General features: G+C 42.8%; 1 protein-coding gene across 2 annotated transcripts; it reads right to left on the bottom strand.

Moving 5' to 3' along the window:
* On the bottom strand, positions 1-19,266 carry LOC121536811 (polypeptide N-acetylgalactosaminyltransferase 3). 2 transcript variants are annotated; one of them, XM_041844382.1, is made up of 12 exons: positions 19,121-19,266; positions 18,146-18,357; positions 17,257-17,802; positions 16,266-16,438; positions 13,976-14,125; positions 13,308-13,542; positions 13,038-13,155; positions 11,125-11,325; positions 2,869-3,000; positions 2,536-2,637; positions 2,271-2,423; positions 1-2,059 (listed from the first exon to the last, which is right to left on the bottom strand). In XM_041844382.1, exons 3-12 carry the CDS (start codon positions 17,754-17,756, stop codon positions 1,946-1,948), a joined length of 1,878 nt encoding a protein of 625 aa, XP_041700316.1. In that variant the 5' UTR covers positions 17,757-17,802; positions 18,146-18,357; positions 19,121-19,266; the 3' UTR covers positions 1-1,945. The 2 variants fall into 2 exon arrangements, with proteins under 2 accessions (XP_041700316.1, XP_041700317.1); XM_041844383.1 differs by lacking the exons at positions 18,146-18,357; positions 19,121-19,266 and having other exon boundaries at positions 17,257-17,889.
* Positions 19,267-20,637: the final 1,371 nt, after the last annotated feature.

Genomic DNA, 20,637 nt, shown 5'->3' with positions numbered 1-20,637 from the left:
TTACTTTTCTTCATATGTTTAATGATTTTAGCTTGAACAAATCTTTCTGTAAAAAAAATTAGAATAATCTGCTGTACATGGCAACGACTGAAGTCCCAGTAATATGGACAAGGAGGAATTATTTTGTGCACAGTGCCCCCTCCTGTTGAACATAAAAAGTGGTGCTCTGCGCCAACTGAAGAATGGCACTCAGGACAAGAGTTCCTTTGACTGAAATGGAAAACCTCAAGTATCCAAATATAATGCGCACTCACGAGGGCATTTGGTTCTAGATCCAGACATATCCCTAAATTCAACAACATTTTAACATTCCATTGTCAGTCAACACTCTGACACAAACATAGATCTGTATAAACTGGGCCACATCATCGCATCAAAACACTGATGTTTGTGTCATACTGGGAGCTCTTTGAGACTTGAATCAAAACTACAATCATATATTCCATGTTGTAAACTAAGTTTAAAATGTTTCCCTTTCTACAGATCCCATTTTAGCCTACATATATAAAAAAAATTGCAATCCCCATGAACATGATACAAAAACACAAAATATTTTTCTAAATGTGTTGTCAAATATAGAAAATCACATTACAAAAGAACTAAACTATCCATTGTACATCTCAAAGTATTTTTTGTTAAGATGTGTCAACCTTGCATTATTCCCTAAAACCCTGACATCTAAAACAGTTTTCTTCATTCGATATTTTGCTAAAAGTACCTGGGGGCCGGGGCCCAAGAAAAATCCAGCTATTCTTGTATAGAGATAAAGAAAAAGTACAAATAAAAAGATCATGCAGTCTAACTGTACACAACAGACATTTCAAATTCCACCTCTGTGACTGTGGAATTGTGTTTGAAAATGCTATGTTGCTAAAGCCTGTCCCAAAAGGTAAACATTATACTTATGCTCAAAACACCTCTGAACACCCCATCAAATCAGTACGTAAAAGCAAAAGAAAATATGACATCTTGCAAATACCGTATTATTATGAATTAGGGGTGACAAATATAACAGTACCACATGACTCAAGCCCTTGGTTAAAATGCAACTTTGGAGAGTTTACATTTAATCAGAATTAGCTGTTCATAAAGTATATACATAAAATAACCAGAGGCACTGTATGGGCAACACATTGATATCGTTCTCAATCTACTTGTGAGGAAAACCAGCTGGGTGAGAGGGGAATCAGATCCTCTAGCGGTGGTAAGGGAGAATGCATGTCTAGTACCTTCCTGTCAGATCTGATAAAATGTCTTTGCATAACAAAAAGAGGCAGTAGTGGTACATATTGAATAACCTATAATACAAACGTTTGTTTTAATAAAAAAGTAACCCTTGACGAGTCTTTGGTGCATACAATCTTAGTTATTCTGTTTATGCAAGGGGCACGTGCACTATTGCATTGTTTGAGAGTCCATTTTGTTGTTGGTTTTCACATATCTACTGTATTAATAAATTATTCAGTGTGGGCAATAAAGAACAAGCCTTTGTAATTAAATAAAATAAAATCTAACGTTGATTTCCCTCTGGAGTAAGACAGAAACAAAAGAGAAAAAGATAAGCCAATAGCGCCATTCTTCAATGAAATCTCTCTCTTCATTAAGTACCCATCCAAAGTCACTCATTTCAGTCCCAGGCAGTGCCGTCAAGCCACAGACAGCGGTAGGCTTGAATGACAGAAGCAAAATTATCCCTTAACCCAATCATGATAAAAAAGGAATGATAAAAAACAAAACTCTTCAGTATTAGTTTGAATGCTTCCTTCCCGAGGTTGCATTTCTCCTCAAAATCCCCAACTTTCCAGCAGCAGTTCTTCTACGTATAAAAATAAATACAAATTCAATTTGATAATACATTTAAAAATGTACACCAATTGCTCTAATGGTCCTAGAATGCCCAGGCACATGTCATCTACTAGTGCCGAGGTCCATGTGTGTCCTGTCCTCAGACAAAGAGCCACAGTTGGTATCTGTCTGAGGGGTTACAGGCCACCAAGGAGGGGTACTCATGACGGGCACTCAGACACAGATTCCATCCTGGGATGAAGAATAACTGGTTCTACACAGAGAGAAGACACAGATTAGTCACTAACATCCTCAGTAGGAAATAACTAACATCTACTTCTATGGTGAAGATAATAAAAGCGTACCAGGCATCAACATCCCCAACAATTTGGTATTATTTCATAGTCAAAAGGATGAACCCCAGGATTTTAAGTAGAAATCTTGACTGAGCCCATTAGAGTAGAGATGTGAGTCTTTGGTCTCACCTCCCTTAACTCCCACTTCTGTTCTGCTCCTACAAATGTGCTGCGGCCTTTATACTGGCAGTCTTCCAGCTTCACGGCTCCCTCCATCCCATGCAAACACAGCTCCTTCTGAATGTTGTGCCGGATCTCGTGATGGGTCGAGTACTCAAAATACTGGGGGATCACAAAGAACACGATAAGTCATCCTCTTGATTTCGAAAGTGACAGACAAAATTCTTATTTCCTTCATGACTGAACCCAGTCCCTTCATTCCCTTCCCTCTGACCTGGTTTCCTCCGAGGCCGTGGCATGGATACAAGATCAGCCGCTTCCCTCCCTCGTTGTTCTCCCCTGCATCCAGACACGAGTCTTTACCTACATTCTTCACCTGGAGGCACAAGGAAAGGGATTTCAGTAAGACACACAAGCTGTTCAAACAATCCCAGCAACCTCCCACCTTAGGTAGTGCGAAGCTGCTCTCTCCACTGGCCTGGCCTGGAGCCCTTCTCTGAGCCCTCTGGAGATGATAAGTGGAAACCCACTGTGGCCAGACATACTGTGGTCTGGAAAGAGCCTAGGAGAGGGGAAGGGGAGAGGGGATGATGACGTGGGGGCTTACCGAGCCAAAGTGGAGTGGGTTGAGATCGGGCATGAAGACCTCTGGATACACGTTCTTCAAATACCAGGAGAAGCTCTTGCACTGCAGCCGCTCCCGGAGGTCCACACGCCGCGCGACGTCTCCGAAGGCCCTCTGTGGGAACAATTCCAGGCAGCAGCCATTAAAGAGGGGGAACTTTCTTCATTACTCACACTGCCCAGGCTTTGAACTGGGAGGGAAGCCTCCATTACCACTTCCCCACAGGCCCTCTAGCGCTGGAGCTTAGTGGTTGATGGGTGACAGCTCGAAGACAGCACCTTGTATGGCAGAGTTTCAGTCTGCCCAATCCCATTTCAAGTAATTGGCATGCACAAAAAATACTTTGTACACAGATGTAGGACTTGAATTTGATCATCCCATTGCAGGAGAACTTTCCTGCAATGCAGGACATTTAAAACTTGTAGTGTATTTGAGGTTTAAAAATGTTGTAATTTCCACTTTGAAATTTGAGACTTGATTTTCCCTTACGAAAAATGTATCAACCCTTACAAAAATGTATATTAATTATAATCCACATCATTCATGTTTCATGTTGCTGTAGGACTATTTTCCTGCTGTAGCAAACTGGCTCAAATTAAGATCCTACATCTATACATAAGATAACTTAGCTGAAATACCATTGCAAATTATGAACCCCCTAGTCCAGAAATGTCTGACTTTTTCCTCTCTTTGCTTCATTTAAATTCATTCATGGAATCAACCCAGCATTCATCGTTTCAAAAGAATGCAGAGCAGACATTACTCAGTCATTGATTCACCCACAGTACAAACGCAGAGTATTTCAAGGAACTGAGAGATCTTCTACAGGCAGATCTTCAGAAATGACAGCATTTGAGAGAGACAATGACATGGATTATGTAAACAGCAGTGTGTGCTGATAACTGCTGTAGCTGTGCTCCGTGAAGCTTTAGAGACTTCCTGCCTGTTAACAACTCTAAACTACTAATAGCACAGAAGGTTTTCCTCAAATGGATTTCTCTCAGTCACAAAGGATACTAGTCAATTCTACTTATTTTACATCACATATTGGGCTAATTTTAGTACTGTACATACAATGGAAATCAAAATGTATGTTCCCCTCACAAGAACGTGTTTGCATATGTGACCTTGTTCAGACTTTGTCCAGACTATGCATAACCAACAGACAGCCTAGGCCCAGCGTGTGGCAGAGGAGGCTGCTGAGGGGAAGAAGGCTTATAATAATGTCCAAAACGGAGCTAATGGAGTGGCATCAAACACATGGAAACCATGTGTTTGATGTACTTGATACCATTCCACTAATTCCGCTCCAGCTATTACCACAATCCTGTCCTCCCCAATTAAGGTCCCACCAACCTCCTGTGGCGTGTGGCTGCCCAAACTTGTCCTACAAGGGGATAACAACTGGCCTGCAGTCAGAATGAGAACATTAGTATGTCCAGAGCAAAGCTGTTAAAACATTACTGTTGGGCAGGGGTGGGCAACGTTGATGGCGGTGGGGCCCACAAAAAAATCAGAACTCTGAGATACATAATGAATAGTTTTAAAGTTAATTTTGTGCAATTCTATACATTTTGCCATGGAGTGTAGAGAAAATGTTGCAGTTTCAAAGCAAGTTTGCTGCAATTCTACACATTGCCATAGGGTGGAGAGAAATGTTAGTGAGTGCATACATTATTTTTTTATTTAAAAAAAATCATACTGGCCCCACGTGGGAATTCAACCCTGGCGTTGCAAACGCCATGCTCTACCAACTGAGCTACATCCCTGCCGGCCATTCCCTCCCCTACCCTGGACGACGCTGGGCCAATTGTGCGCCGCCCCATGGGTCTCCCGGTCGCGGCCGGCTACGACAGCGCCTGGATTCGAACCAGGATCTCTAGTGGCACAGCTAGCACTGCGATGCAGTGCCTTAGACCACTGCGCCACTCGGCGTAAACTGGTTCTAACCAGAATAGAAAGAGGAGTGGGAGGCCCCGGTGCACAACTGAGCAAGAGGACAAATACATTAGAGTGTCTAGTTTGAGAAACAAGCGTCTCACAGGTCGTCAACTGGCAGCTTCATTAAATAGTACCTGCAAAACACCAGTCTCAACGTCAACAGTGAAGTGGCGACTCCGGGATGCAGACCTTCTAGGCAGAGTTGCAAAGAAAAATACATATCTCAGACTGGCCAATAAAAAGAAAAGATTAAGATGGGCAGTCTGAGATATGGCTTTTTCTTTGCAACTCTGCGAAGAAGGTCAGCATCCCAGAGTCGCCTCTTCACTGTTGACATTGAGACTGGTGTTTTGCGGGTACTATTTAATGAAGCTGCCAGTTGAGGACCTGTGAGGCGTCTGTTTCTCAAACTAGACACTAATGTATTTGTCCTCTTGCTCAGTTGTGCACCGGGGCCTCCCACTCCTCTTTCTATTCTGTTTAGAGACAGTTTGCGCTGTTCTGTGAAAGGAGTAGTACACAGCATTGTACAAGATCTTCAGTTTCTTGGGAATTTCTCGCATGGAATAGCCTTACTTTCTCAGAACAAGAATAGATTGAGTTTCAGAAGAAAGTTATTTGTTTCTGGCCATTTTGAACCTGTAATCGAACCCACAATTGCTGATGCTCCAGATACTCAACTAGTCTCAAGAAGGCCAGTTTTATTGCTTCTTTAATCAGCACAACAGTTTCCAGCTGTTCTAGGGTTTTCTAATGATCAATTAGCCTTTTACATTTACGTCATTTAGCAGACGGTCTTATCCAGAGCGACTTACAAATTGGTGCATTCACCTTATAGCCAGTGGGATAACCACTTTACAATGTTTTTTTTGTTTGTTTTTTTCGGGGGGGTAGAAGGAACGGTAGTGTATATATACACAGTACCAGTCAAACGTTTGGACACACCTACTCATTCCAGGGTTTTTCTTTATTTTTACATTGTAGAATAATAGTGAAGACATCAAACTATGAAATAACACATATGGAATCATGTAGTAACCAAAAAAAGTGTAAAACAAATAAAAATATATTTTATATTTGAGATTCTTCAAATAGCCAACCTTTGCCTTGATGACAGCTTTGCACACTCTTGGCATTCTCTCAACCAGCTTCATTTTTGATGTCTTCACTACTATTCTACAATGTAGAAAATAGTCAAATTAAAGAAAAACCCTTGAATGAGTAGGTGTGTCCAAACTTTTGACTGGTACTGCTCGATTTTCTTGAACGGATGTGGCTGAAATAGTCAAATCTACAATTTGAAAGGGTGTCCACATACTTTTGTACATATAGTGTGTGTAAAACATATATTACACACACACACACTATACAGTGAGGGGAAAAAGTATTTGATCCCCTGCTGATTTTGTACGTTTGCCCACTGACAAAGAAATGATCAGTCTATAATTTGAATGGTAGGTTTATTTGAACAGTGAGACACAGAATAACAAAACAAAAATCCAGAAAAACGCATGTCAAAAATGTTATAAATGGATTTTCACATTAAATGAGGGAAATAAGTATTTGACCCCCTCTCAATCAGAAAGATTTCTGGCTCCCAGGTGTCTTTTATACAGGTAACGAGCTGAGATTAGGAGCACTCTCTTAAAGGGAGTGCTCCTAATCTCAGTTTGTTACCTGTATAAAAAGACACCTGTCCACAGAAGCAATCAATCAATCAGATTCCAAACTCTCCACCATGACCAAGACCAAAGAGCTCTCCAAGGATGTCAGGGACAAGATTGTAGACCTACACAAGGCTGGAATGGGCTACAAGACCATCGCCAAGTAGCTTGGTGAGAAGGTGACAACAGTTGGTGCGATTATTCGCAAATGGAAGAAACACAAAATAACTGTCAATCTCCCTCGGCCTGGGGCTCCATGCAAGATCTCACCTCGTGGAGTTGCAATGATCATGAGAACGGTGAGGAATCAGCCTAGAACTACACAGGAGGATATTGTCAATGATCTCAAGGCAGCTGGGACCATAGTCACCAAGAAAACAATTGGTAACACACTACGCCGTGAAGGACTGAAATCCTGCAGCGCCCGCAAGGTCCCCCTGCTCAAGAAAGCACATATACAGGCCCGTCTGAAGTTTGCCAATGAACATCTGAATGATTCAGAGGAGAACTGGGTGAAAGTGTTGTGGTCAGATGAGACCAAAATCGAGCTCTTTGGCATCAACTCAACTTGCCGTGTTTGGAGGAGGAGGAATGCTGCCTATGACCCCAAGAACACCATCCCCACCGTCAAACATGGAGGTGGAAACATTATGCTTTGGGGGTGTTTTTCTGCTAAGGGGACAGGACAACTTCACCGCATCAAAGGGACGATGGACGGAGCTATGTACCGTCAAATCTTGGGTGAGAACCTCCTTCCCTCAGCCAGGGCATTGAAAATGGGTTGTGCATGGGTATTCCAGCATGACAATGACCCAAAACACACGGCCAAGGCAACAAAGGAGTGGCTCAAGAAGAAGCACATTAAGGTCCTGGAGTGGCCTAGCCAGTCTCCAGACCTTAATCCCATAGAAAATCTGTGGAGGGAGCTGAAGGTTTGAGTTGCAAAACGTCTGGCTCGAAACCATAATGACTTGGAGAAGATCTGCAAAGAGGAGTGGGAAAAAATCCCTCCTGACATGTGTGCAAACCTGGTGGCCAACTACAAGAAACGTCTGACCACTGTGATTGCCAACAAGGGTTTTGCCACCAAGTACTAAGTCATGTTTTGCAGAGGGGGTCAAATACTTATTTCCCTCATTAAAATGCAAATCAATTTATAACATTTTTGACATGCGTTTTTCTGGATTTTTTTGTTCTTATTCTGTCTCTCACTGTTCAAATAAACCTACCATTAAAATTATAGACTGATCATGTCTTTGTCAGTGGGCAAATGTACAAAATCAGCAGGGGATCAAATACTTTTTTCCCTCACTGTATGTACAAAAGAATGTGGACACCCCTTAAAATGAGTGGATTTTACCATTTCAGCCACACCCATTCCTGAAAATCGAGCACACAGCTATGCAATCTCCATAGACAAACATTGGCAGTAGAATGGCCTTACTGATGAGCTCAGTGACTTTCAACGTGGCACAACCATAGGATGCCAACTTTCCATAATGTCAGTTCTTCAAATTCTGCCCTGCTAGAGCTGACCCGGTCAACTGTAAGTGCTGTTATTGTGAAGTGGAAATGTCTAGGAGCAACAACGGCTCAGCCACGAAGTGGTAGGCCACACAAGCTCACAGAATGGGACCGCCGAGTGCTGAAGCGCGTAGCGCATAAGAATCATCTGTCCTCAGTTGCAGCACTCACTACAGAGTTCCAAATTGCCTCTGGAAGCAACGTCAGCAACTGTTAGTCGGGAGCTTCATGAAATGGGTTTCCATGGCCGAGCAGCCGCACACAAGCCTAAAATCACCATGCACAATGCCAAGCGTCGGCTTGAGTGGTGTAAAGCTCACCGCCATTGGACTCCGGAGCAGTGGAAACGCGTTCTCTCTGGGGTGATGAATCACGCTTCACCATCTGGCAGTCAGACAAACAAATCTGGGTTTGGCGGATGCCAGGAGAACGCTACCTGCCCCAATGCATAGTGCCAACTGTAAAGTTAGGTGGACGAGGTATAATAGTCTGGGGCTGTTTTTCATGGTTCGGGCTAGGCCCGTTAGTTCCAGTGAAGGGAAATCTTAACGCTATAGCATACAATGACATTCTAGACGATTCTGTGCTTCCAGCATTGTGGCAACAGTTTGAGGAAGGCCCTTTCCTGTTTCAGCATGACAATGCCCCAGTGCACAAAGCGAGGTCCATACAGAAATGGTTTGTCGAGATCAGTGTGGAAGAACTTGACTGGCCTGCACAGAGCCCTGACCTCAACCCCTACAGCAGGGGTGGTGCAACTCAATATTAGGAAGGTGTTTCTAATGTTTGGTATACTGTATACACACATATATACACACACACACACACACACACACACACAGTGGGGAGAACAAGTATTTGATACATTGCCGATTTTGCAGGTTTTCCTACTTACAAAGCATGTAGAGGTCTGTAATTTGTATCATAGGTACACTTCAACTGTGAGAGACTGAATCTAAAACAAAAATCCAGAAAATCACATTGTATGATTTTTAAGTAATTAATTTGCATTTCATTGCATGACATAAGTATTTGATCACCTACCAACCAGTAAGAATTCCGGCTCTCACAGACCTGTTAGTTTTTCTTTAAGAAGCCCTCCTGTTCTCCACTCCACCTACCTGTATTAACTGCACCTGTTTGAACTCGTTACCTGTATAAAAGACACCTGTCCACACACTCAATCAAACAGACTCCAACCTCTCCACAATGGCCAAGACCAGAGAGCTGTGTAAGGACATCAGGGATAAAATTGTAGACCTGCACAAGGCTGGGATGGGCTACAGGACAATAGGCAAGCAGCTTGGTGAGAAGGTAACAACTGTTGGCGCAATTATTAGAAAATGGAAGAAGTTCAAGATGACGGTCAATCACCCTCGGTCTGGGGCTCCATGCAAGATCTCACCTCGTGGGGCATCAATGATCTAGAGGAAGGTGAGGGATCAGCCCAGAACTACACGGCAGGACCTGGTCAATGACCTGAAGAGAGCTGGGACCACAGTTTCAAAGAAAACCATTAGTAACACACTACGCCGTCATGGATTAAAATCCTGCAGCGCACGCAAGGTCCCCCTGCTCAAGCCAGCGCATGTCCAGGCCCGTCTGAAGTTTGTCAATGACCATCTGGATGATCCAGAGGAGGAATGGGAGAAGGTCATGTGGTCTGATGAGACAAAAATAGAGCTTTTCGGTCTAAACTCCACTCGCCGTGTTTGGAGGAAGAAGAAGGATGAGTACAACCCCAAGAACACCATCCCAACCGTGAATCATGGAGTTGGAAACATCATTCTTTGGGGATGCTTTTCTGCAAAGGGGACAGGACAACTGCACCGTATTGAGGGGAGGATGGATGGGGCCATGTATCGCGAGATCTTGGCCAACAACCTCCTTCCCTCAGTAAGAGCATTGAAGATGGGTCGTGGCTGGGTCTTCCAGCATGAGAACGACCCGAAACACACAGCCAGGGCAACTAAGGAGTGGCTCCGTAAGAAGCATCTCAAGGTCCTGAAGTGGCCTAGCCAGTCTCCAGACCTGAACCCAATAGAACATCTTTGGAGGGAGCTGAAAGTCCGTATTGCCCAGCGACAGCCCCGAAACCTGAAGGATCTGGAGAAGGTCTGTATGGAGGAGTGGGCCAAAATTCCTGCTGCAGTGTGTGCTAACCTGGTCAAGACCTACAGGAAACGTATGATCTCTGTAATTGCAAACAAAGGTTTCTGTACCAAATATTAAGTTCTGCTTTTCTGATGTATCAAATACTTATGTCATGCAATACAATGCAAATTAATTACTTAAAAATCATACAATGTGATTTTCTGGATTTTTGAATAAAAATTACAGACCTCTACATGTTTTGTAAGTAGGAAAACCTACAAAATCGGCAGTGTATCAAATACTTCTTCTCCCCACTGTATAATACGAATTGTAATGTGTAACATATCATGTAAAATGGGTGATGGACATCCACAAATGAATACATACCATATGAAATGCAACATGCCTCGGGTTTACGTACAGAATAATATGAAATGCTCTGAGACCAGGTTGATAGGGGACATTGGTGCAGGAAGGGGGCAGTGTATTTCTGATATAGTGAAGCTAGAGACAAGGGAACCGACTTTAGACACCACAGCCTATGTTCCAAATGACACCCTATTTCCTACATAGTGCACTACTTTTGACCAGGGCCCATAGGGAATAGGGTGTAAAGTTCTGCTTTTCTGATGTATCAAATACTTATGTCATGCAATAAAATGCGAATTAATTACTTAAAAATCATACAATGTGATTTTCTGGATTTTTGTTTTAGATTCCGTCTCTCACAGTTGAAGTGTACCTTTGATAAAAATGACAGACCTCTACATGCTTTGTAAGTAGGAAAACCTGCAAAATCGGCAGTGTATCAAATACTTGTTCTCCCCACTGTATATACACATATACAGCTATCCTTGGGCCTTCAAAAGGGCGACTGGACGCCAGTTACCCATCTCTGCTGTAGGTGATGGATTAACAGCTTTAGAACGCCTGTCGTATTTCTTGGGTTATCAGCTTGCCTAGCTTGGTTTAAATGTACAAAAATATAACAATGTCACTCAGAAATACCACATACGTCTTTGGCCAGCTGTGCAGCTTGTTGGTTGCGTCGGTAGAAGATTTCCTTGTAGTCGTCCATCCAGACCTCGGCCAGCCGCACCTGATTGCGTGCGATCACCTGGGTGCCCTTGGGGAAGGTGTGCGGGCTCTTGGTGCGGAACACGTGACCCACGATGGAGCAAGGGATTATTTCTAGCTGACCCCCACACTGCCACACCTACAGACAGACAGGCAGGCAGGCAGACAGACAGAGGCAACACACTCAACACTGTTAGAAATACTTGGCATGACGACTATACTGCTGCACGATATAAAGACAGAGGATGACTCACTTACAATAGCACTTATGATACACTAATACAGTGCATTCGGAAAGTATTCAGACCACTTCACTTTTTCCACATTTTGTTACGTTACAGCCTTATTCTAAAATGGATTAAATAAAACATTTTCCTCATCAATCTACACACAATACAACATAATGACAAAGCCAAAACATAAATACCTTATTTACATAAGTATTCAGACCCATTGCTATGAGACTCGAAATTGAGCTCAGGTGCATCCTGTTTCCATTGATCATCCTTGAGATGTTTCTACAACGTGATTGGAGTCCACTTGTGCTAAATTCAATTGATTGGACATGATTAGGAAAGGCACACACCTGTCTATATAAGGTCCCACAGTTGACAGTGCATGTCAGAGCAAAAACCAAGCCATGAGGTCAAAGGAATTGTCCGTAGAGCTCCAAGACAGGATTGTGTCGAGGCACAGATCTGGGGAAGGGTACCAAAGAATTTCTGCAGCATTGAAGGTTCCCAAGAACACACTGGCCTCCATCATTCTTAAATGGAAGAAGTTTGGAACCACCAAGACTCTTCCTAGAGCTGGCCACCCGGCCAAACTGAGCAATCGGGGGAGAAGGGCCTTGGTCAGGGAGGTGACCAAGAACCCGATGGTCACTCTGTCAGAGCTCCAGAGTTCCTCTGTGGAGATGGGAGAAACTTCCAGAAGGACAACCATCTCTGCAGCACTCCACCAATCAGGCTTTTATGGTAGAGTGGCCTTACTGAAGCCACTCCTTAGTAAAAGGCACATGACAGCCTGCTTTGAGTTTGCCAAAAGGCACCTAAAGGACTCTCATACCACGAGAAACAAGATTCTCTGGTCTGATGAAACCAAGATTGAACTCTTTGGCCTGAATGCCAAGTGTCACGTCTGGAGGAAACCTGGCACCATCCCTACGGTGAAGCATGGTGGTGGCAGCATCATGCTGTGGGGATGTTTTTCAGTAACAGGGACTGGGAGACTAGTCGGGATCGAGGGAAAAATGAATGGAGCAAATTACAGGGAGATCCTTGATGAAAACCTGCTCCAGAGCGCTCAGGACCTCAGACTGGGGCGAAGGTTCACCTTCCAACAGGACAACGACCCTAAGCACACAGCCAAGACAACGTAGGAGTGGCTTCGGGACAAGTCTCTGAATGTCCCTGAGTGGCCCAGCCAGAGCCCGGACTTGAACCCGATCGAACATCTCTGGAGAGACCTGAACATAGTTGTGCAGTGACGCTCCCCATCCAACCTGACAGAGCTTGAGAGGATCTGCAGGGAAGAATGGGCGAAACTCCCCAAATAGACGTGTGCCAAGCTTGTAGCTTCATACTCAAGAAAACTCTAGGCTGTAATCACTGCCAAAGGTGTTTCAACAAAGTACTGAGTAAAGGGTCTGAATACTTATGTAAATGTGATATTTCATTTTTTGCTTTGTCATTATGGTGTATTGTGTGTAGATTGATCAATTTAATCAATTTTAGAATAAGGCTGTAACGTAACAAAATGTGGAAAAAATGTAGGGGTCTGAATACTTTCCGAATGCACTGTACATGCTGTTGTCTAACTATATAGAAAGGCAAGTGATCCTTCTCTTACTCTGAAAGACATTTCGATATTCTCCCCGCCCCAGATTTCCATTTGTTCATCATAGCTTCCGATAAGATAGAAGTAGTCCTTGGAGATTGAAAAGAGTCCCCCAGCAAAAGTTGGTGTCCTGTGAAGTAAAATATATCCACTGAATAGAGGGTCCAGATATTTTTTACACTCAGCTGAGAAATAGATAATTCACAACCACCTATCATGGAATACAGATAGACAGAAGTGTTTGACATGCCTGAAAGTAGGCATTCACATAGTTCTTCTCACTTGATAGGATAAGTCTCATCCTTTCTCCGTTGTTTCTCATGGTCCGGTAGACTCTCCCAGCCAAAGGACAGGCCCCAGTCAAAGTTACCACGGTTGTGGTTCTGTCCGTATGGCGAGGGCTTCATAAACTCAAAGGTGTTGAGGTCAATGGTGGTGATGTCAGGACTCACTACTGCAGTGTAGTTCTCTGCTATCCTGGCCAGTAGAGGCTCCAGCCAGCCATTGAAGCATTCACCTGTTGGATACGCATTCATCATCAGCCTAACAATACAATCACTAAATAGAATTTTAAATGTGAAACACTACATCAACAAGGAACATAGAAGCCTGTGGTTTAAAAGCAATCACTTTGAGAACATACCTAAAATACCACAAATGAAATCACCTGTGAGCTGAACAACTACATTTAACACTGATTTGATACTTCCCAGGCCACCTGGAAACAGCCACCCCAAAAATAGAAGATATGTTACATTCCAATAACAATAATATGGTTTGTGGCATTACTGCCATGCCCTAAACAGCATGAGCATTTGACTAGTATTCTGATGATTAGTGTGTAGGTGGATAAACAGGTGTGTCTAAAAGGCTGAGCTGTTCTGGTTGTTCCAGCCTGATGACTCAGTTGTTTGATGTCAGTACTATGGCGTGTATGTGTGTGGACTAACAGTGAGCGTCAAGGAAGGTGAGGATGTCTCCAGTGGCCACCGAGGCTCCCAGCAGCCGAGCAGTAATCAGGCCCTTTCTCTCCCGCTGACGCACCACACGCACAATGTGCAGCCGCTTCAAATACTCATCCAGCTCCTCCTTCAATGCATCTGTGAAAGGAAATGAACTAACTGCATTAGCTATGGAACCGGAGATCTATAAATGGACAGTGCCAACAAGGTTAAATACTAGAGGACTTACTAGAGCAACCTACAGAAAAAAGCTTTGAAATGTAAGAATAAAACAATGTGCCAAATACAATGAAATGATCATCTTTTGCTCAAATTCCTGCCTCAGTGACTATCTGGGAGAGTTGGCCTCTACCTCAACTTGGCCCCCCAGTATGGAAGCTTACACTTCAACAGAGTGAATGAAAGAGTGAGTGAGATGCCTGGCATTCATCTAATAGCGGGCTATTCCCAATAAATGACTGTGAGTTTTGAGTGTCACTCAGTGGGGCTGCATTTCCCTTGGGGAAATCACAAGTGTAATATTGCAGATAGATTTTGGGTTATATCAAAATAATTGTTTGCAGAATTTCTAATCCTCCCATTTATTTGTATTTATTTTTAAACCTACCACCCCTAACTGCCAACAATACACCTTCTACTGCTATTCACAGCTATCGTTGCTCACATATACAGTACACTCTAATCTTAATTACAACCCTCAGTTTCCCCATACTAACCCATCTTTCCCAGCACACTACCATTTTACTCTTTCCTTTAGCAAAACATCCTAGGTTGTTCCATGTCATTTCAGCAAGCCATGACACCCACCATCTTGGATTGTTCTGAAATTGTTTCTGCAGTTAGAAACAGACAAGATAAGCATTTCGGAAACATAATTTATTTCAAATATAAATAATTTGATATCTGAGAAATTAAGCTAATTGATTGCACCCATTTTAAATGTACAGGATTCACATAATATTAAATAATTATAGACCACTTCTTTGGATTCCTCATGTCATGTCTTTCTCATTTTTAGACAACGGTTTGGTCAAAATCGGATGTTAGGTACTATAATTCTTTAAAAAATAAAATCACCTAATAGCAGGAACAGCACCATCTAGTGGTCAGAACCTGGAAATATCAGGATGTACGATGGGACATAAACCCAACAACTTCAATTACTAATTTCTCTAAACAGGGGAAAGACACTGTCACCAAATTCACTGAGAATACATTACATACGATGAAAAAACAACACTCTGAGCCACAGCTCCATAGTACTTGTCAGACTGATACTATTTCCTTGTTGTTGGGGTCCGATTTCTCATGTTTTTATTTTGTACTTTTACCCCTTTTTCTCCCTAATTTCGTGATATCTAATTGATAGTTACATCACTGCAACTCCCCTACGGACTCGGGAGAGGCAAAGGTCGAGAGCCATGCGTCCTCCGAAACACGACCCTGCCAAGCCGTACTGCTTCTTGACACTGCTCGTTTAACCCAGAAGCCAGCTGCACCAATGTGTAGGAGGAAACACCATCCAGCTGGTGACCGAAGTCAGCTTGTAGGTGCCCGGCCCGCCACAAGGAGTCGCTAGAGCGCGATGGGACAAGGAAATCCCGGCCGGCCAAACCCTCCCCTAACCCGGACGACGCTGGGCCAAATGTGTCTCCCGGTCACGGCCGGCTGTGGCACAGCCTGGGAACGAACCGAGGGCTGTAGTGACGCCTTAAGCACTGCGATGCAGTGCCTTAGACCACTGCGCCACTCGGGAGGCCCACTTAATTTCTAACTCATTGTTAGAAAAAGGTTTGGTCCAAATTGGATGTTAGGTACTATATTTATTGAATATTATATGAATCCTATAAATTAAAATGGCAAATTTGGGTGTTATCAATTAGCTTAATTTCACAGAGATCAAATTATATTTCAACAAAATAATGTTGCAGGAATGCTAATCTTATCTGTTTCTAATAACAGAAACGATTTCAGAACAATCTAAGATGGTGGGTGTCAAAATCCTCTTTCTTGTGCTTTTTGGAGGTGGAATGACCCTCCTATTTTCCCTCGGCCTTGGGTCTGTTTACAAGAGCAAACTCTGACTCATTTCTCCACAGCACCATGGACTAGCTAGCCCCTCTTAGGAAAGCATTCACTAGCAGTGCTACTTCCTGCTATAACCCCCTTCACAAGAAGCCGGGGCTCCAGCCTGCACATTTCATGGCACACCAGCGGGCCGCCTGACTAAAATCAATTCCAAGTGAGAACAGGGTGGTCCTGCTGGTTAGTTCCTTACCGTCCACACTGGCATCGTCCACCAGGATGATCTCCTTGAGGAAGATGGCAGGGGAGGTGTGGAGGACGCTGTACACCGTCCTCAGCAGAGTGCTCCAGCCTTCGTTGTGAAACACAATGATCACGCTGGTGGTCAGCAAGGGGGGACAACGCTTGAACGTTTGCTCGATACATCTGCAAAAGAAAACCATACAAAAATAACAATGTGGTGTCTTTTATGGTCCCTGAGAGGGCTTTCAGTGCAGGACTGTGGTTGAAACATCTGAAGTCCCTCCTTAAAGGGGTGTCTGTTTCAGTTGTGTCATTGGGATATGGGACTCCCTTGAAAATGCCACCCGCATTAGACACAGTCTGAATCTGTGTAAATTACCCCATTAAAAATAATAGAAACATGGACAGACTTGTTTAATTAGCCAAACAAAACTCAGCTTTTTCTTGACCCAGCCACATTTACTGGGCACACATGCTGAAACAATGTTTCAGACAGAAAAACTTGGGTTGTGGTTGGAGTGAAATTTTCCTCAATAACTCTAAAAGAAAATATCAAAGACTTGTTTGGGTTAAAACCATCATGTATGTTGGAGACACATTATATAATATTGTTATCTCCTTCCGTCTGTGGTCATTCAGTATGTGACTTTGGTTTCATATTGAGCCACTGAGACAAGACATCAAAATTAATGGAAATTGAATCCCTCTACAGAGAAACGGTTCTATTGAACACCACAAGATGGTGCTGCTATGTGATGAGGAGAAACTCCCTTCGAGATGTTTGCTTCAAATTAGGATGTTTTACAACATAACCTATAATGATAGAATTTCCATCATAAACAGGGCCACTGACCCCAAGATTTACTGGACATTTTTACATGGCCATGCTGGTTTGAACTGAAGCATATGGCACTGTGACAATACATTTTAGAGCATGTATATGGAAACAACTGTGACAGCTCCCACAAAAATGGCTAGTTAATTATTGAGAAATAACATACTCTGGTGGTCTGGTGTCAGGGCCCAGGTCACGGCTGAGAGAGATGCGATCGCTGGCGTAGAGGTTAAAGCAGTGTTTCTCCTCTCCCCGGTCCTTCTCCTTCTGTTCAGCAGGGCTCAGTTTGTCTGTGTGAAAGGGCTTCCCAGAGGCTCCGGGGCCATTGGGGTCCTGAGGTGGACGCTCCAGGGCTGGCCTCAGCTCTGCAGCCGTGTAGGTCCCTGACAAACAGGAGAAGTCCCCTGCAGTCTCCTGCTGACGCACTGGGGCTTTGATCTGCATCTTTGGCATGGCATCCCTGAAGTTATTGACGGCCCCCATCACCATGCCCAGCACGGCATCCCGCTTGACAGCTATCTCCTTCAGCCAGGGCTCTTCTTGTGTGGGACTTTGGCTTACTACCTCACGTTGTATAAGGAACAAAAATGTGACAAAAATAAGGGCGACTATCACCAGTTTTAAGGGGTGTAATCGCCTTCGGAGAACTCTGCGGAGACCACTCATTCTTCTGGAGATGTGTGGGGTAGATTGCTTTGAGACAGCACTTCACCTAACACAGTCAGTTGCAACGAATGTGACAAATGTGTCAAATAAACAGAGGCAATTAGCAAGATCATAAAACTCAGTCTCACATGCATGGAAAACACTTATTTATTCAAAGCTGAGAACAGAATGAACTGTTACATGCCATTTGAATTATGAACTTCCACACATGAAAGCAGGAAAGTAAAAATATGTGATTGTTTTGCTCCAATACTTTTCCATTAAAAGAGTTGGAGAACGTTTTACTGTACAGTAGTCTACTAAACGACAGGATAGATCAGGCTACTATAAAATGTACTTGTCATATCACTGCAGTTTAACATTCTTTTCCGGAAAATTATATGACTTACCTGGACGTTACATAATAAGGATGGGAACTGCAATCCAAATCCTTGATTTAAAAAAGTCCATCAAATTATGCCAAGCATATCGTAAAAAGAAAATCTGTGGAGCGTTTCTCAATCTCTACAAACTACTTCCGTCTCGTTGGATCCAGGTGCGCTCCTTTCAGGTAGAGGGTGGAACCCTTTTTAGTTGGCACGCGTGCGTAGAGCGGATCTTTCTGTCAAACCCCCAAAGCCATGCAATTATTACATTAGTGAAACATTGCAAAGCAGCAGGCATTTTGACAACAAATTATGAATTTGTCATTTGGCACATAAAGTATGCGTCTATTTGTGTCAGTAGCAAAAGTCACTTTGATTTACTCCAGCTACAAAGTTAGACCCCTCCTTGTGCCCCAAATTAAAAAGTGTTATCTTGCGGAGTCACTTTGTCTCAGGCAATATTGGAAATAGTTTACTCTGCGGGATACGTCTGATCTAATAATTGTGTAAATTCTTAAAATAATAGGATTTGTTCAGCCAGCCATTCATTGAGACTGTTGCTGGGTTACAAATAGCGGAGGAACGTATCCTATACCTCTCTCATAAGCACCGCATCCAATCAGGCTACTTAGAAGAATAACAGGAGGTCGCCTACATTGGACGGGGTATAGGTCTACCCTTCAGAAATAAGTGAGCATAAATGTAAATTAATTTGAGCTATGCTAGATTATGTAGCCTACAAATGTTATGTATAGTCATACAATAAGAGAGCGAACTGTTGATCAGAATTGTCAAATATTCAAGCAAAGGCGTTATAGCGCATCTGTTACAAAGTATCATACTGTAAGCTACAGAATAATTTATCAAATGGCTCAGTAAAGAGCATTAAACAACAGGCACATACGTTTAACGTTACGGTTTACACTAGAATCAAAGTCCAAGCTTAAGTATTTATCCTCTAGCCTGAAGAAAATGAATGACTGAAAATGTGCCACTCACCGAACATTTTGGACCCTCTGAGACATATCCCAACATATTCCTGCTTGCCAAGTCACCCCTGCAGATGGTATTCATAAAGTGTTCGATGCTTGAGGGGGTAAAGAAAAGACTTGGACACCGTAGCCATTCGGAGGAGGAATACTCCGGTGCCCAGTTAGGAGTCTTGTCAAGTAGGATCAACGAGTGACACAATTCACCATGTCTGTTCTCCTCTCTTTCTTGGTACTTAGCCTACAGCACAAGCTCAAGAGTTGTGGAAGGGACTTTTTCCATTAATACAGGAATGGTCTCTATTACATCTTCTAGTTGAAATAGGCATATATGAATAGTAGAACAGCCAGTCTCTTAAATGTCCATAACTGAAAAAGTAATAACTAAACAGTTACTGTTGGAATATTCGTTTTATATTCTTAATATCAACTCTTTACAAAACATAAAGTCACTGCATACAATTTCCATTGGTGTGTGTGTATGCGGTGTTGGGGAAGCTACTCTGAAGATATAGTTTACCAACCTACCAATTATTTCACACTGGAAGAAGTTAAGCTACACTAAAGCTACCCTTAAGAAATATATAGTTTACTTAACTAAAGTTACTTTGAAAAAGTAGTTCACTCCATCCAAACTACTTCATGAAAAATGATCAAATCTGAAATGTCATAGACTACAAATTGCTAGAACAGGTCACTCTGGAGTCAGATGTTAACATAATGCGTAATTTAGCCTACTAAACACAAAAACTGTTTCAAGTGAAAATTAGGCAGGTCTGATAGTGAAAAAGAAAGGAAATCTTGCCTACCCATATTTCCCCAAAAAAGTAGTGTGTAGTTCCACTAGTTACATGGCAAAAAGTAATGAACTACTGAAAACACTACCAAGAGTTGAATTTAGTTAAACTACCACCAAGTTAATTAAATTACTAGTTGAACTACATGTAGTTCACTACTCCCCATCACTGTGTGTATGTGCGTCAACTTTTCAATATTATTTCTCATTACACTGGTAATTGGCATAATGTACTTGTCATTTTCATAACTTTAACTTGCTGCTATTCCAGTTTCAACTGTTCTGCCTGCGGTTACGAAACCCCTACCTGTCCCAGACCTGCTGTTTTCAACTCTTAATGATCGGCTTTGAAAAGCCAACTGAGATTTATTCCTGATTATTATTTGACCATGCTTGTCACTTATGAACATTTTTGAACATCTTGGCATGGTTCTGTTATAATCTCCACCCGGCACAGCCAGAAGAGGACTGGCCACCCCTCATAGCCTGGTTCCTCTCTAGGTTTCTTCCTAGGTTTTGGCCTTTCTAGGGAGTTTTTCCTAGCCACCGTGCTTCTACACCTGCATTACTAGCTGTTTGGGGTTTTAGGCTGGGTTTCTGTACAGCACTTCGAGATATTAGCTGATGTAAGAAGGGCTATATAAAATAAAATTGATTGATTGATTGATTGATAACTTTGCAAATACTGTTGGAAAGAAAACCATTTGAAAGACATGTTATGGGTCATTACC

This window comes from Coregonus clupeaformis, chromosome 23, assembly GCF_020615455.1.
Source record: "Coregonus clupeaformis isolate EN_2021a chromosome 23, ASM2061545v1, whole genome shotgun sequence".
NCBI classification, from domain to species: Eukaryota; Metazoa; Chordata; class Actinopteri; order Salmoniformes; family Salmonidae; genus Coregonus; species Coregonus clupeaformis.
Note: the sequence above shows the minus strand (reverse complement) of the source record. Positions and strands in the feature narration are given on the sequence as shown.

What these genes read in the sequence shown, in the direction of transcription:
- LOC121536811 (XM_041844382.1), bottom strand. Translation starts at nt 17,756, where the DNA reads ATGAGTGGTCTCCGCAGAGTTCTCCGAAGGCGATTACACCCCTTAAAA. An exon ending in CTGCACAGCTGGCCAAAGAC is followed by an intron (nt 3,001 to 11,124) that starts GTATGTGGTATT and finishes TTGTTCCCACAG; the next exon opens with AGGGCCTTCGGAGACGTCGC. An exon ending in AGAAGTGGGAGTTAAGGGAG is followed by an intron (nt 2,060 to 2,270) that starts GTGAGACCAAAG and finishes CTCTCTGTGTAG; the next exon opens with AACCAGTTATTCTTCATCCC.